The sequence below is a fragment of the Plasmodium brasilianum genome, chromosome 14 (assembly GCF_023973825.1).
Source record: "Plasmodium brasilianum strain Bolivian I chromosome 14, whole genome shotgun sequence".
NCBI lineage: Eukaryota > Apicomplexa > Aconoidasida > Haemosporida > Plasmodiidae > Plasmodium > Plasmodium brasilianum.
The window spans coordinates 771,802-786,234 of NC_090127.1; the positions used below are offsets into that span (position 1 = coordinate 771,802).

The 14,433-nt window shown below is 24.4% G+C and overlaps 4 protein-coding genes across 4 annotated transcripts; 1 reads left to right on the plus strand and 3 right to left on the minus strand.

The window, feature by feature from the left end:
* Nucleotides 1-2,960: 2,960 nt before the first annotated feature.
* On the minus strand, nucleotides 2,961-3,914 carry MKS88_005391 (uncharacterized protein; the record flags this gene model as incomplete). Its single annotated transcript, XM_067218649.1, has 4 exons — nucleotides 2,961-3,142; nucleotides 3,275-3,365; nucleotides 3,505-3,603; nucleotides 3,735-3,914. 4 exons carry the CDS (start codon nucleotides 3,912-3,914, stop codon nucleotides 2,961-2,963), a joined length of 552 nt encoding a protein of 183 aa, XP_067070604.1.
* A 1,466-nt stretch (nucleotides 3,915-5,380) lies between these two features.
* On the minus strand, nucleotides 5,381-7,827 carry MKS88_005392 (phosphatidylinositol synthase; the record flags this gene model as incomplete). The annotated part of the gene is made up of 9 exons (XM_067218650.1): nucleotides 5,381-5,449; nucleotides 5,601-5,647; nucleotides 5,801-5,896; nucleotides 6,329-6,408; nucleotides 6,589-6,643; nucleotides 6,805-6,863; nucleotides 7,016-7,055; nucleotides 7,503-7,637; nucleotides 7,785-7,827. 9 exons carry the CDS (start codon nucleotides 7,825-7,827, stop codon nucleotides 5,381-5,383), a joined length of 624 nt encoding a protein of 207 aa, XP_067070605.1.
* A 1,463-nt stretch (nucleotides 7,828-9,290) lies between these two features.
* MKS88_005393 (tRNA (adenine(58)-N(1))-methyltransferase catalytic subunit TRM61) lies at nucleotides 9,291-10,223 on the plus strand (the record flags this gene model as incomplete). Its single annotated transcript, XM_067218651.1, has 1 exon — nucleotides 9,291-10,223. One exon carries the CDS (start codon nucleotides 9,291-9,293, stop codon nucleotides 10,221-10,223), a length of 933 nt encoding a protein of 310 aa, XP_067070606.1.
* A 1,309-nt stretch (nucleotides 10,224-11,532) lies between these two features.
* MKS88_005394 (transcription factor MYB1) lies at nucleotides 11,533-12,738 on the minus strand (the record flags this gene model as incomplete). Its single annotated transcript, XM_067218652.1, has 1 exon — nucleotides 11,533-12,738. One exon carries the CDS (start codon nucleotides 12,736-12,738, stop codon nucleotides 11,533-11,535), a length of 1,206 nt encoding a protein of 401 aa, XP_067070607.1.
* Between the last annotated feature and the right edge of the window lie 1,695 nt (nucleotides 12,739-14,433).

The window sequence follows — 14,433 nt, forward strand, 5'->3', positions numbered from 1 at the left end:
AAAAAGTGCTGTGGGTAAATAATTTTCATATTATGTAACTTCAACATTTTCACTTTCTCTCTTAACACTATAATTCTTTATGTACACAAAAATTTTATATGACTTGTATTTTTACAATCTGAAAAAGAATAGAAGCTATTTTTATTATGCGTTTTATTTATCCTTACATTATAAGTCGCTATACATGTATATATTATGTGCTACTTTTGCTTTTCAGCCTAATATATCATACATATATGTATATATATATATATATATATATAAATACTTATAACGAATTGTTCCCCCCCTCGTTTTTCTTAATTTTTTTTAATTCTTTTAAGATTAAACAAAATTATTAAAAACAAATAAAACTCGCAAAGCTCTGTTTTAAATGCAATACAATTTAATGTAGTAGTAAATCGCGTTAAATTTTTTTTTTTTTTTAATTTTCTTTCAAAAGATGCTCCTTGACATTATACGAATATTTGTGAGATATAAAAAGTAGCATAGGAACACCTTATTGTGTTATCGTAAAATTGGGCATAAATACGTATAAATAAATATATAATTAAATAAATAAATAAATATATATATATATATATATATATATATATATGTATTCATAGGTATATATGTTTATATTTATGTACATTTTACTTGTATTTACGTATACATATACATATATATATGTATATAAGCAAAATTAGCGTATACGTTTATCCATTAAAACGCTTTTTTTTGAAACATATGAAAAGGAGATAAAAAAAAAAAAATGTATATTATTTAACACATGACTTCACTTATTTCTTTATACAAATAATTATATATGTACATTTATAAACATTTGAATATATATTTTATATATAATATATATATTTATATATATGTATATATGTATATATATATATATATATGTATTATGAATATACATCGAAAACAGAATGAATTTATATTAGCAATTTTCATTTATGTATATACTAATATACGCGCTTCGCCCCCAAATAACATTTAAATAATTTTTAAAGAAAAAAAAAGGTAAATAATAAAAAAAAAAAATAAAAAAGTAAAATAAACTAACGTAAATAAAGGAAAGTAAAATAAAGGTAAAAATATATCAGCGTAAAAATATATCAACACAAAAATAAATTAAAAAAAAAGAAAAAAAAACTGTGAAAGGTTAAATGTAACTGCGTAAAAATAAAATAAATATAAACATTTGAAAGAAAAAAAATATAAAAAGGCGGTTAAAAAAAAAGGTACACCATCATATATATTTAATAAAACTAGTAATATAATTGAGCGCATAAAAAAAAAATGATAAGTACTACGGACAAACATTTTCACGACTTGTTGCGCCCCTTTAAATAATTTTAATAAAACAATAAAGATGCCGAATGCTTATTTGTACACATGTATATATAGAAGTTCTATAATCCTGTCAACGCGTTATTGTGCAAAATGCTTTGTACAAAAAATAAAAATATATAATAAATAAAATAAAATAAATAAAATAAAACAGATAAAATAAAACAAATAATATAAAACAGATAAAATAAAACAAATAATATAAAACAGATAAAATAAAACAGATAAAATAAAACAAATGAAACAAAATAAAAGAAGCAGTCGCTTTTTCTTTTTATTTCTTCAATTATGATGAGCATAATATCCTTGGATAAAAAATATAAAATAACCAAAAGATTTAACAGACATTTATATATTTATAAAATATATACAAAAATAGAAATGGGCCAATAAAAATTAAAATGAAATTTAAAGCAGGTATAAGAACATACAAATGCCATATTAAAGATTAAAGCTTAAAATTTTGAACAAATGAAATATTATAAGCATACAGAATACTATAGTCCTTTCTGTTTATAAAAAAATAAAAATAAATACGTAATAAGATTATTTTTTAAAACGCATTTAAATAAGTAAAGAATGAGAATACAATATGTAGCTAGCACGTCTGTTAATAATATACCTATCCAATATTTAAATAGGTAGGTTACTTTTAAATGTTGCTACAAGCTAACCCATGTACTGTTACAGTGAATGAGTATTTTTAACATAACTTTTAGTAATAAATATGAGGGAAAAACAAGAATAATAAAAAATATGGAAGACGACTATTATGCAAAAAGATATTTCATATATAATTATAAGAGGTATACTTTGTGTGCGCTTGCGAGTGCACGTATGTGTGTGTGTGTGTGTGTGTGTGTGTGTATGTGTGTATGAATGAATGAATATGTATCAATGTGTATGAATGTGAATGTGTGTATGTATATGTATTATATATATACACATGGACAGATGTAAATGGATAAAAGTATAATTAGTCCAGGTGATCATTTTATCGTACTTGGACAAATTTACGTCCATATAATACATTTCATGATAAACGTATTCAAGAGGAAAAGCATAACCTCGTTATATTTTTTTTAATCAATGTAAATAGAATAAAAAGCAAATAATCAGAAATAAAATGAAGGAATACGATAGTTTTTATTTATTTATTTATTTTTTTTTTTTTTAACTTGTTATTGGGCCATGACCAAAGGGACGAAAATAAAAACTGGACGATATAATAATAATTCTAACAGTAAATGGGATACTGCAAAAGTGATGCGAACTTTTTTTTTTTTTTTTTCTTTTAAATATAACTAATCTACCCATTTAGTCAACTCGATTACTCGAGAATATACTAATTGAAATTAATAATAAATTTGACAATTTTTGTTTTTTAAATTAATAGTTTAAATTAGTTGTGCATTAATGTAAATATACATACACATACACGTATGTTAAAATTACTAAAAAAAATTAAAATTTATTGTATGTAAAATGTGATGTTTGTTAAACAGCTTGCTTGAGGCAAATATTATGACATATAAGCATGTGCGCTTGTATATATATATATATATATGTGTGCAGGCACACACAAAAAGATATAGTTTTAACGGCATATTACATTAATAAGTAAATCCATATAAATCCCCAGAATTATACTGGTAGACGTAGTGCCCTAGAATGGAGCATAATGCAAATGCATAGATAACACTCAAAGCGCTACCAACACACAAGGCCTTACTAGCATACTTGCGCCTGGGTGATGATACATCATACTTTAAATTAAACAAATATGATAAGCAACCTGAAAAAATAATTAAAAAAGCGCATTTACAAAAATGGAATGATACTCGACACACGTATAAATTGCAAATCTATAATGTTAATTTTACGTTTTCCTTTATTTAATTTTAATTTAAATTTTATTTTAAGAAACCTATAAAGGGTATAAAAAAGCTTAAAATCATATGTATCCGCGGCATTAATGTGTTGTATTCCTTCTTTTTTTTTTTCGTGTCTTCCGTATCCTACGCATTAACAAATTTCATATTATATATTTACATTGGTTTAAAATAAAAGGGGATGGGGAAAAATAAATGATACAATGAAATGAAAGTGAAATTAATTAAAAATAACATAAAAACGTAATAAAAAAATTATTCATACCATTAATTTTTCATTCGTTGATGGTTCTGAAGTAAATTTTGGTTCTGAGATTTTTCTTGAATTCAAATTAAAAATTCTTCTATACTCACTTTTTTGATACTGTTAGAACATAAAGAGAAAAAAAAAAAAAAAATAAAATAAAATAAAAAAATTAAAATAGCTATTTATATTATGACTTGTTCATGTATATTGTGTGCATATGCCCCCAACATTCTGTATCATCATTTCACCTTTGTCAGGTCCATATTAAATAGGTCAATACTACCACCGTCCACTAATATAGCGTGTGGTATGCATTCATTATCATTTTCGTTAGCAATTGACAACGTGTTTTCTCTGTTTAATGTACTTAGGTGAAAAGCATCTTTTAAATAAATCATTTCCTTACTTTCCTCATTGGTGCTAGCCATTTTTTCTTTTCTTTTTTATATATTATACACAATTTTTTTTTTTTCTAGCTTTTTTTGGAATAATCTTATTATATATGTATATATACTTACAAATACATAAACTATTATTTTCAGAGTTAGGTTAACTATATACAGTGCACAGGTTTCACTTATATATATGTTTAAGAATGTATTTCTATTTTATAATTCATTTTTTGTGCATTTTTTAGTTCATGTTTTAGTTCATTTTTTTTATATTTTTTAGCGCATTTTTTAGAACATTTATTAATACATACATTTAAATAAGAATATATTTTTAGTTACTTCTATCAATGAAGAGAGAAACATATTTTACGTTTCTATCTTTTTCTTTTTAAAAACTTCGAAGAATGCAATAACTTCAGTGTTAATAGAAAACTTGGTAAAAAATGTGTTTCTTTTTATAGTACTACTAGAAAAACTATTATTAGTTTATTTATTTATTTTTTTGTTTAAATACAAATTAAAATTGGTATATTACATATATATATATATCACCATAAACAGTGTGAACAATGTAAATAAAGGAAACAATATAAATAAAATGTAATTTATATGCTCTTTTAAAAATAAAACACATTCAATATTTTTACTTTTAACGGAAGAAAAAAAATTGATAAACAAAATTGAAAAAAAAAATAGGTTTTACTTCGTTATATTTTTTATTTTTTTAATTTATTTTTTTATTTTTTTAATTTATTTTTTTATTTTTTTAATTTATTTTTTTATTTTTTTAATTTATTTTTTTATTTTTTTAATTTATTTTTTTTTTTTTTTTTTTTTTTTTTTTTTTTGCTTTATGCATGAACAAAAATATTTTCTAGTTCAAAAATAAAAAAAAAGCGCTGTGCATAATTTTTGTATATATATAAATTTTTACATCAGTATATTATATATATATATATATATAATATAAATTAATATATAGATTATACACATACATATAGCATTATGTATTTATATAATACAATACATCATAACACAAATGAATACGAAAAATACATCGAAAAATTAAATAAATATTTTCAACTTATGTTAACATTCTTCTTTTCTAACTACATTTTTCAAAATTGTATCTTTTCACATTTCTTCAATTTGTTCTTTTACATGAACCTCCTGCTTAGATTAAATTTAATGTAATAGTGTTTCCAACAACGTAAAAAAAAGAAAATAAAATAATAAAATAAATTAAAATATATTAAAATAAATTAAAATAAATTAAAATAAATTAAAATAAATTAAAATAAATTAAAATAAATTAAAATATACTAAAATATACTAAATTATACTAAAATATATTAAAATAAATTAAAATAAATTGAAAGAAATTGAACTAAAATAATTTATTATCAAAACTTAAAAATATGTTACAATGGTAAAAAGAAAAAGAAAAAAAAAAAAAATTATATATACATAATAATTAAAATATTTTAATTATTAGTACGGATTCATCCTCTTTTATTGTCCATCTCTACTAAACTTTTTACACCGTGTATTCCTTGAGATAAGTTTGTGAACTAGCCAAAAAAAAAAAAAGAAAACCACAGGTACATATGTATATGCATATGTATATTTACATATTGATACATAAGTAAATATTCCTGTTAATTCATAAGCATAATATACACCAAATGCTAATTTCATTAACTTCTTTTCTTTTATCTATACTGTTTTGAACGCTGCCAGTGGACATGAAAATATGAACATGTAGTAACCTTCAAAGAAGAAAATAAAATAAAACAAAATAAAATAACAAGTGTTATATTTTAAAACTATCCACAAAAACAACTCATTTTAAAACATTATTACGTTTCATATATTCTTGTAAGTTTATTAATTCTATTTTTTGTAATCTTTTTATTATTTACCTATTTTATATATAAATTGTCTTTTATCTGCAACTTTTAATATATATGCGGAAACCCAAAAGGACTCATAAGCAATTATACAAATAACCATCACAGCTGAAAAAAAAAAAAATTAAATTAAATTAAATTAAATTAAGTAAAGCAAAATTAAGTAAAAAAAAAATAACGTAAAACAAAATTTCGTAAAATATAAAATTTTTGTTTTTTAACGAATCATTAAATAACAGCGAAATGTAAATATATGAGTGCTATTATATTAGAACTATGACTATAAAACCATATTAATTATGTCTATTTTTATTTATAAAAAAATAACAATAATAAAATATATATTAGATTAGTTGGGATAGGAAAAAAAAAAAAAAAAAAAAAAAAGTCTATACAGTTAAAATGCATATACATTCATTTTCTCCTCTTTTATTGAACACAAAACAAACGAACTTGAAAACATATCTTTTATTTAATATTCAATATTTAATTAATTATGTAGACTACGCATGTATTTGTTAAGATTTTGTTAGTGTATACTTGGTTTCTCATAATATAGTTTAAGCAACATATTTCCTTTTTCAATTTTCTTATGAGTTTTATTTCCTTCGATGGCACATCTGAAAGAAAAAGGTTAATTTACAAAAAAAATTGAAGCAAATGATAGCTCTAAACTCATATACGTATTACATACATAAATACATATATAAATGCATCTTCATTAATACACGTATATGTTCACATTTGAACTACTACATATATATAGGTACATATGTAGGTATGTCTATTTTTTTCTATACGATGTTGCATGAATGTAGTGCCCCCCTATATCCGCAATCATAATTAATCCTATAACTACAAGGAAAAAATAGCAAGGATATTTTATTTCTTAAAATATACATATATGTATACATATATACATAAGCAGTAAAATGAATCATATATGACATTATGATTTTTAAGAACACAACCGTATGCAATCATATGTGAATTTAAAATTTTTCCTTTTTATTTACTTGTTATGTACTCATCGTAGACACTAGCATTGAGGAGATATAACAAGCTCGTTGATAACCTAAAAAAAGAAAAAAAATATGATTTCAATTTCATTTTTTTATTACATATATACGTGTTCCGATCATTTGAGCTACTTAAAAATCATTTTAAAATAATTGATATTAAATAATACAGTGTTCAAAAAGAAAACTTAAAAAAACGATAAATGACCTGTCTGTAATTTGATCTAAAATTTGACCAAAAACGGATGCTACATAAAAATAAAATAATAAAAAAATAAAATATATTATAATAGGGTATAATATACTAAAATGAAATGAAAAAGGACAATATATGTTTTTATTTCCTTAGGATTCGTAAATATATATATATATATATATATATATATAGGTAGATAGATAGATACATACATACTATGAGATTCATCTCAAAAATGCAGACATATTATTGAAAACGCTGTTACACAATAGTAAATATTTAAAATGCTTTCTTTTTATTTTCCTTTCCATTTTTTTAAACTGATGAAAATATATATATGCATAATTTACATGGTATATATATACAGATACACACACATGCACACACATACACACATATATACGCACATATACACACATATACATATATACATTTATTATGCATATGTCTGTATCTATCATTTGTAGTATTTCTTCTTTCTCATTTTTATCTTACGAACTTTGATTAAACTTCCTTGCTGTGAACCCATCCAAGGAATCTAAAATTTGACTAATAGCATAAAATATTGCAAAGAGTAGTACATTCTCCTGACGTATTACAAAACCAGCTAATAATAATAAAACTCTAATATAACCTTTAAAAAGGGAAAAAAATTACTATATATATATATATATATGCGTCTACTCGATAGCCATATGAACGATACGGGTATATGTATGCATTGTATAAGCTCATACTTCTACATGCCCATATAAAGACATGTACATATTTTTCTACAAACCAATAATATTTGGTATGTACAAATAAACGTTCTTCTGTTTCATTTTAGGAAATGATATAATTTTCTCGCTTACAATTTTTTTTTTTTTAAACAGTTAATTTATATAACCATATACAAAACAATATTAAAAACTTAAAAAAAGCAGCAAACACATTATGTGAAGAAGCAGCTACACATACACTTTTATGTACACTTATTCAAGTACATATAAATATGTGTAAGTATATATATAAATACACATATACATACAATACTATGTATTATACATATATGTATATTTATATATAAAACAAAAAAAAATATATATATTATTAAAATAAGCACTTGTTTCTTCTTTATGTGCCAAGAGTTAATATTCAAAAAAAAAAAATAAAATAAAACGAAAAGTGAAAAGAATAAAAAAGAATAAAAAAGAATAAAAAAGTATAAAAAAGAATAAAAAAGTATAAAAAAGTATATGAAAGTATAAAAAAGTATAAAAAAGTATAAAAAAGTATAAAAAATTATAAAAAAGCTATAAGAATTATGACAAATATTGTTAATTATGGACGAATGAACACAATTTTAATGAAATTGAATTTTTTACATTTTTTCTTTTTTCTCTTTTTCACTTATTCGCTTTTTTAAAATTAGATTAAAAAAATATACATTTAATGTACGATAACAAAATATTCAACGTAAAAGCAAGAATTCGAAGTTTATCTTGTGCAACACTGATTAAATTTGCACTTCAATACAGAGCAGACGGATATGTATAAAAAATACGTAAATAATAAATAAATAATGGATAAATAACACATAAATAATGCATAAATGTATCGTAAATATATACGTATGTACCAATCATTAAATAAATTTGCGTATATTTCGACGTTTGCGTAGCTTATTTGTACATGTATGTATTTTCGAGATATATACATCATATATGTATTAAAAGTTTACAGCAAAAATTAATAAGAATTTCAGGTGCACTTTTATGAAAATTTTTTCTTAAAAAAAAAAAAGGGAAGAAAGAGAAAGTATATCTCTATATAATAAAAATTTTTAATATGAAAAAAAATTTCCATTGTTCCGTTATATTTTATAAAGGCTGCCATCCTTCTATTAAGCAAAGTCGCTGCAATTGTACGTATACATATACGTACATATGTACGTATGTATAAAGGAATGATATACAAAATAAAACAAGAAAAACTCCCTACACAAAACATAAGTATCACATTTACGTACTTAACTGAAATAAGGGAGTAAATGCACACGATATATATTTTAAAATTGGGATGCCTGAAAAAGGTGAAAAGGCAGAAAATAAAAAGGTAACCTACGAAACATGTACTTATGGGTATAATGTGCATAAAATACTTATTTATATTGATATATCGTACATTGTAAATACCTGCTTGCGCACACAATTACGTGTTGCATTCTTTTTTTTTTTTTTTTTTTTTTTTTTTTTATTGGCCTTCTTCTGACCGTCCACACACATTTGCCTTTCATACCGCAATAATGTTAATAAAAGAAAATGATAGCGTAATTCTGTATGTTGATGAGGACAATATAGAATTAGTAAAATTAAAAAATGATGGCATGTTAATAAATAAAAAAGGAACATTTTTACATAGAGATATAATAGGAAAGGAATATGGAAGTAAAATATATGATACGTTAGATAAAAATTTTATCTATGTGTTGAAAAGAACTCCAGAATTAATAGCTACAAGTTTAAAAAAAAAAACTCAGACTTTATATGAACATGACATATCTTTTATATGTTTATTATGTAATGCATTACCAAATAAAAAAATTGTAGAAGCTGGTACAGGCACAGGTTGTTTAACATATGCCTTAGCTAATTGCATTTTACCATATGGAACAGTTTATACATTTGAATATAATGAAGAGAGATATAATGAAGTAAAAAAGGAATTTGGAAATTTTGGAAATATAAAAAATAATATAAAATTTTATCATAAAGATATTATAAATTACAAGTTTGATGAGTTTATGCCTGATGATATAGACTCAGTTTTTCTTGATATGCCTAATCCATGGCTATGTGTTAAAAATGTAAAAAAGATTTTAAAAGAAAGGGGAGTGTTTGTTATTTTTTTACCTTGCATTGAACAGGTTTATAAAATAAATGAAACTTTAGAAGAACATTCCTTTTGTGAAATTGTGACATACGAACTGATAAATAAATCGTGGAAAATTATTTTTAATAAAAATGAAAAAAGAATAACAACTCAAAGGAAAGATGATCTCTCGAATGGTAGTCATTTAGTTCTTCCAGACAACCCTCTCATGGATTGTGCATCTCTCATGTACCGCTTATGCCAGAGGGAGAACAAAACGCACACTGGATATTTGACCATGGCAAGGAAGCAGTTGAATGACGAGCATGAGCAAGTGGAGTTTGAATTTAAGGGGGTTATGGAGTAAATAGGTAAAGTGGTAAAGAAGTGGTAAAGAAGTGGTGAAGAAGCGGTAAAGAAGTAGTAAAGAAGTGGTAAAGAAGCGGTAAAGAAGTGGTAAAGAAGTGGTAAAGAAGTGGTAAAGAAGTGGTAAAGAAGTGGTAAAGAAGCGGTAAAGAATTGAGCTGCTGTGAATAGCCAAATGAGCTAAATTGACGGAATGAAGACTGCATATCTTACTTGAGCTACATATAAAGCGCATTTCGTATTTATTTTTCATACCCCTTTTAATAATACATTTATTTTGTGTATCCTTTTATATCTGTTAAATCGACTGGGGTAAAAGGTTAAAAATTTTTTGCCATGTTTTATATAAGTATTAACACATTTTAAGCTAACACCACTTTTTTTTTTTTTTTTTATAATTAATTTTAAGCCAAAATGTTCTCATTTTTTAATTAATTTATGTCTAATTATTCCTTTTTTAAATTATCTATTCGCCCATTTTTTTTTTTTTTTTTTTCATTAGTTAATTTAATTTAATTATGTACAGTTGGGCACAATTTACAATTATTTGTTTTGTGTGTATTTTGACATGTCTTTAATTTTTAATACATCAACATTTTAATGTTTTTGTGTTTGAGGCAAACTAACAGCTCTAACAGTGTAATCATATAACTATTTGGTATTTTTTAAAAAATATTCAAGTTTATGCCGAAAGAGGAACAAGAAAAATTAAAAATTAAAAATTAAAATAAAATACAAATTTTTTTTTTGAAATAATAGCAACGAATTTTTTTGCTAATAATATTGTGACAAATTCTATGTTTCTTTCTTTTTTGTTTTTTATCGTTACATCGAAGAAAAAATCGTTAAGCAAAAATTCCTCGACAGTATTGACATTAAAATAAATTTTTCGGCATGGATGTGTAAAAAAAGTACCCCTACAATGTACATAAAATATAAAGTATGCTCACATATACACACATATATGTTGTATATATATAAATATATACACATGCATACGTATGTGTGTGCAAATTTTCCTGTAAGCCCTTACAAAAATATGAAAAAACGGACCAACGCATATTTTGTTGAATGCTGATAATTTAAAAGTATTATATGTTCACTTTTGAAAAAAGAAATAGGGTAGATGAATTTGCGATAGGCATCGAATCGTACATGGACCATCTTACGCACCCTCGACAAATGCGTCTATATGGCTTCGAACTGTATGCATGTGCACATATATAAATATATATATATATATACATGAAAACAAAACATGGATCTTATCAACGCCCATAGATATATTTCTAGGAAGCTATTTCTTGGTGCTACTCATTGCCCTTCCTCGACTTGGCAAGACGGAGATACCTCCTCTTGTACGAGATTTCGTCGTTAAGGAACTTCTTGTGTTTTTCATTTTCACCAGTACTATTTTTTTTTCTTGTTTGAATTCTTTTAATATTTGAATAAAGACTTTCCATATGCTTTTTAACATCAGACCAATTTTTATCACCAATAATAGACACCAAGATCTGTAATTGTATATCTTCTAAAGCATTAAATGCTATTCTTTCTAATTTGACTTTTTTTTCACTTGTATCATATAATTTATTTATTTTAATATATTGCTCGAAGCAACTTAATGGACTTCTATTTGTATTTAACTCCCTTGCAATAGTTTTCCATTCTCTTTCATTATATTTTTTGCTTAATAATAATAATTTATTTAATTCTTCCTTGGACCATTTTTTTTGTTTGTCATCCTCAAAACATCCATAGTATAACCAAGTCTTCTGACACTCTCTTGCATTTTGCACGTTTTTCAAGCTATCTGCCACAAGATTCCAGAAATCTTTAGAAAACATTGCAAAACTGTTCGCATTAGTGTTTTTAGCCAAACCATTAGCTATCCTGTTTGCAGCCAAATCGTTCTCTTGCCCATTTACCGCTTTCCCTTCCTCACAATACGAATGCGCACAATCGCAATCATCCGTAATCGTCGCTAATTTTTCCTTTTCATCAAAATACAACTTTATTTTGGTGAGTATATTTTTAGCATCCCTTTCCTCTTCTATTTCTTTTCGTTTCTGCTCTTTCACTTCATATGATAATTCTGGATCTATTAAATAATGAAGAGCATATTTTTTTGATATATTCTCTACTGTGTTAAATAAAAGATCTATGTCTTTCTTTGTCCATTCATTTTTTTTATATTCATACTTCTTACGATAATTTGAAAACATAGATTGGAATTGTAATAATTTTAAAGCATCATCATTCGAAGGAGCAAATCCTATATCTTTGTTATAAAATAAAGACATATGCGTTCTGTTTTCTGCCTTATCCCAATTAATTCTTGTTGGTTTCTTACTTGCTAATGTTTTTATTTCATTATATTTTTTGTTTATATATTCATTTAACTTTTCTATATTATCCTTTGTTATACTTATTAACTTTTCTACAATGTCTAACTGAGTTTGCAATTTTCCTTCTAGTTCACTCAAATTTTCGAATTCCTCCCTTTCCCCCTCCATTGGTTTTACTTATACACACGTATCAACCAGTTTAGCAGTGCGCCTCTGTGCATGCACACATATACCAATGTGAATATATATACATCTACGTGTATGTACATATCTCCGCAGTAATCTAGCGCGTCAAAAAAATGCAGCTTATATGTAACGTATCAACGTTAAGTCTCGTGCAGAGTCAGTATGTTCACCTTTATACACGCACACAGAACGTTCCATGTGTTTGTAAAAAATATGATAAAGGGGAATAACTAAAACTTTTCTTTGTACTTTTTAAAACGTTTGCCACAGTCATCACTAGGGTTGTACCTACAACTGATCGTACGTACAATGAGGAAAATGGTGCGACAACCAAAAGGAAAGAATATAAACAATTTTGCACTAAGATAAGATCAGTTCCTATCACAAAATACACACGTATACATAATATATATATATATATATATATATGCAATTGCTATATTCGTCTCGATTAGTCTGTTAGTAAACCAAAAAAAGGGTAATAAGATAAATACATTGTTTTATCATCTTAATGACTACAAAGGGGAATTTTTTACATGCTTAAAAAAAGGTCATATTGGAGAAGAGAAGATGTAAGATGTCGTTTTTCTTTCCTTTTTTAATACTTATTCCACTTCCTACATTTCCTATTTTTCCTCACTTCTCATTAAAAAATTGTGATTCATTTAATTCATTTCATTTGTACGTTTTTTTATTTATTTTTTTATTTTAAACTTTATAATAATACGCAGAATGAAGTGAAATTTAGCCGGATAATAATACTCAAGCCATCGTGCAAATATTATTTGCGCTCACGAAATGATTTTTAGTTAACATTCATTTTATTCCATTTTACACCTCCTCTAGCAGCTTAACATCGCTTCAAACTGCTTTGTTAGATTATTTTATTTTTTTCCAACTAAAGCGCGCTTCTACAAGTTTGCAATTACGTATTCAGCAAGTTTTTTTAACGATTTTGTTATGGTACTCTATTTTATTATATTTAATTTTTTTATACACCTTTCTTTTTTTTATTTTTAATTTATTGTTTATTCCATATTTATGCGAAAATTTTGTTTCCTTCCCTCGCGAAATGCACAAAGGGTTTCTATAGGAATATGAACAGAAAAATGCATACGAGATATATAGCACTAATTTTTGAGATTAAAAATGAGTCATAAAATGCCTGTTCAGAAAAACTAAAAAAAATTGAACATTTAAGCGTTTGAATGTTTTATTTATTGATTATACATGTTCTGTACAATTATATAACACAAGAGTTACAAATTATTAGCATAAATAGAAGAACTTTTTTTTTTTTTTTGGGTTTTATTATATACAGTTTGAACGTTTTGCAAACAAAAAATGAGCTAATCGTTACAGGGGATCTTTAACAAATATTTTTGGCAATCCTTAATGTAAACCTTTTCTGGCTGTCATTTCAGCAAAATTATGGCGATCCTTTTAGCAATATTTTTTTTGAAGTTGCTTTATATCAGTCCTTTTTTCCCATCTTAAGAGTTAATGGTAAGATACAACACAAATATATTATGAAACATTTTTATAACATGCGTATACATTATTATGTATTAATAAATATCTATATATATATACATACAAGTATTATATTAAGGTACATATAATATATATATATATATATATATATATAATGTAGTATATTTATGTACATTTCCATAT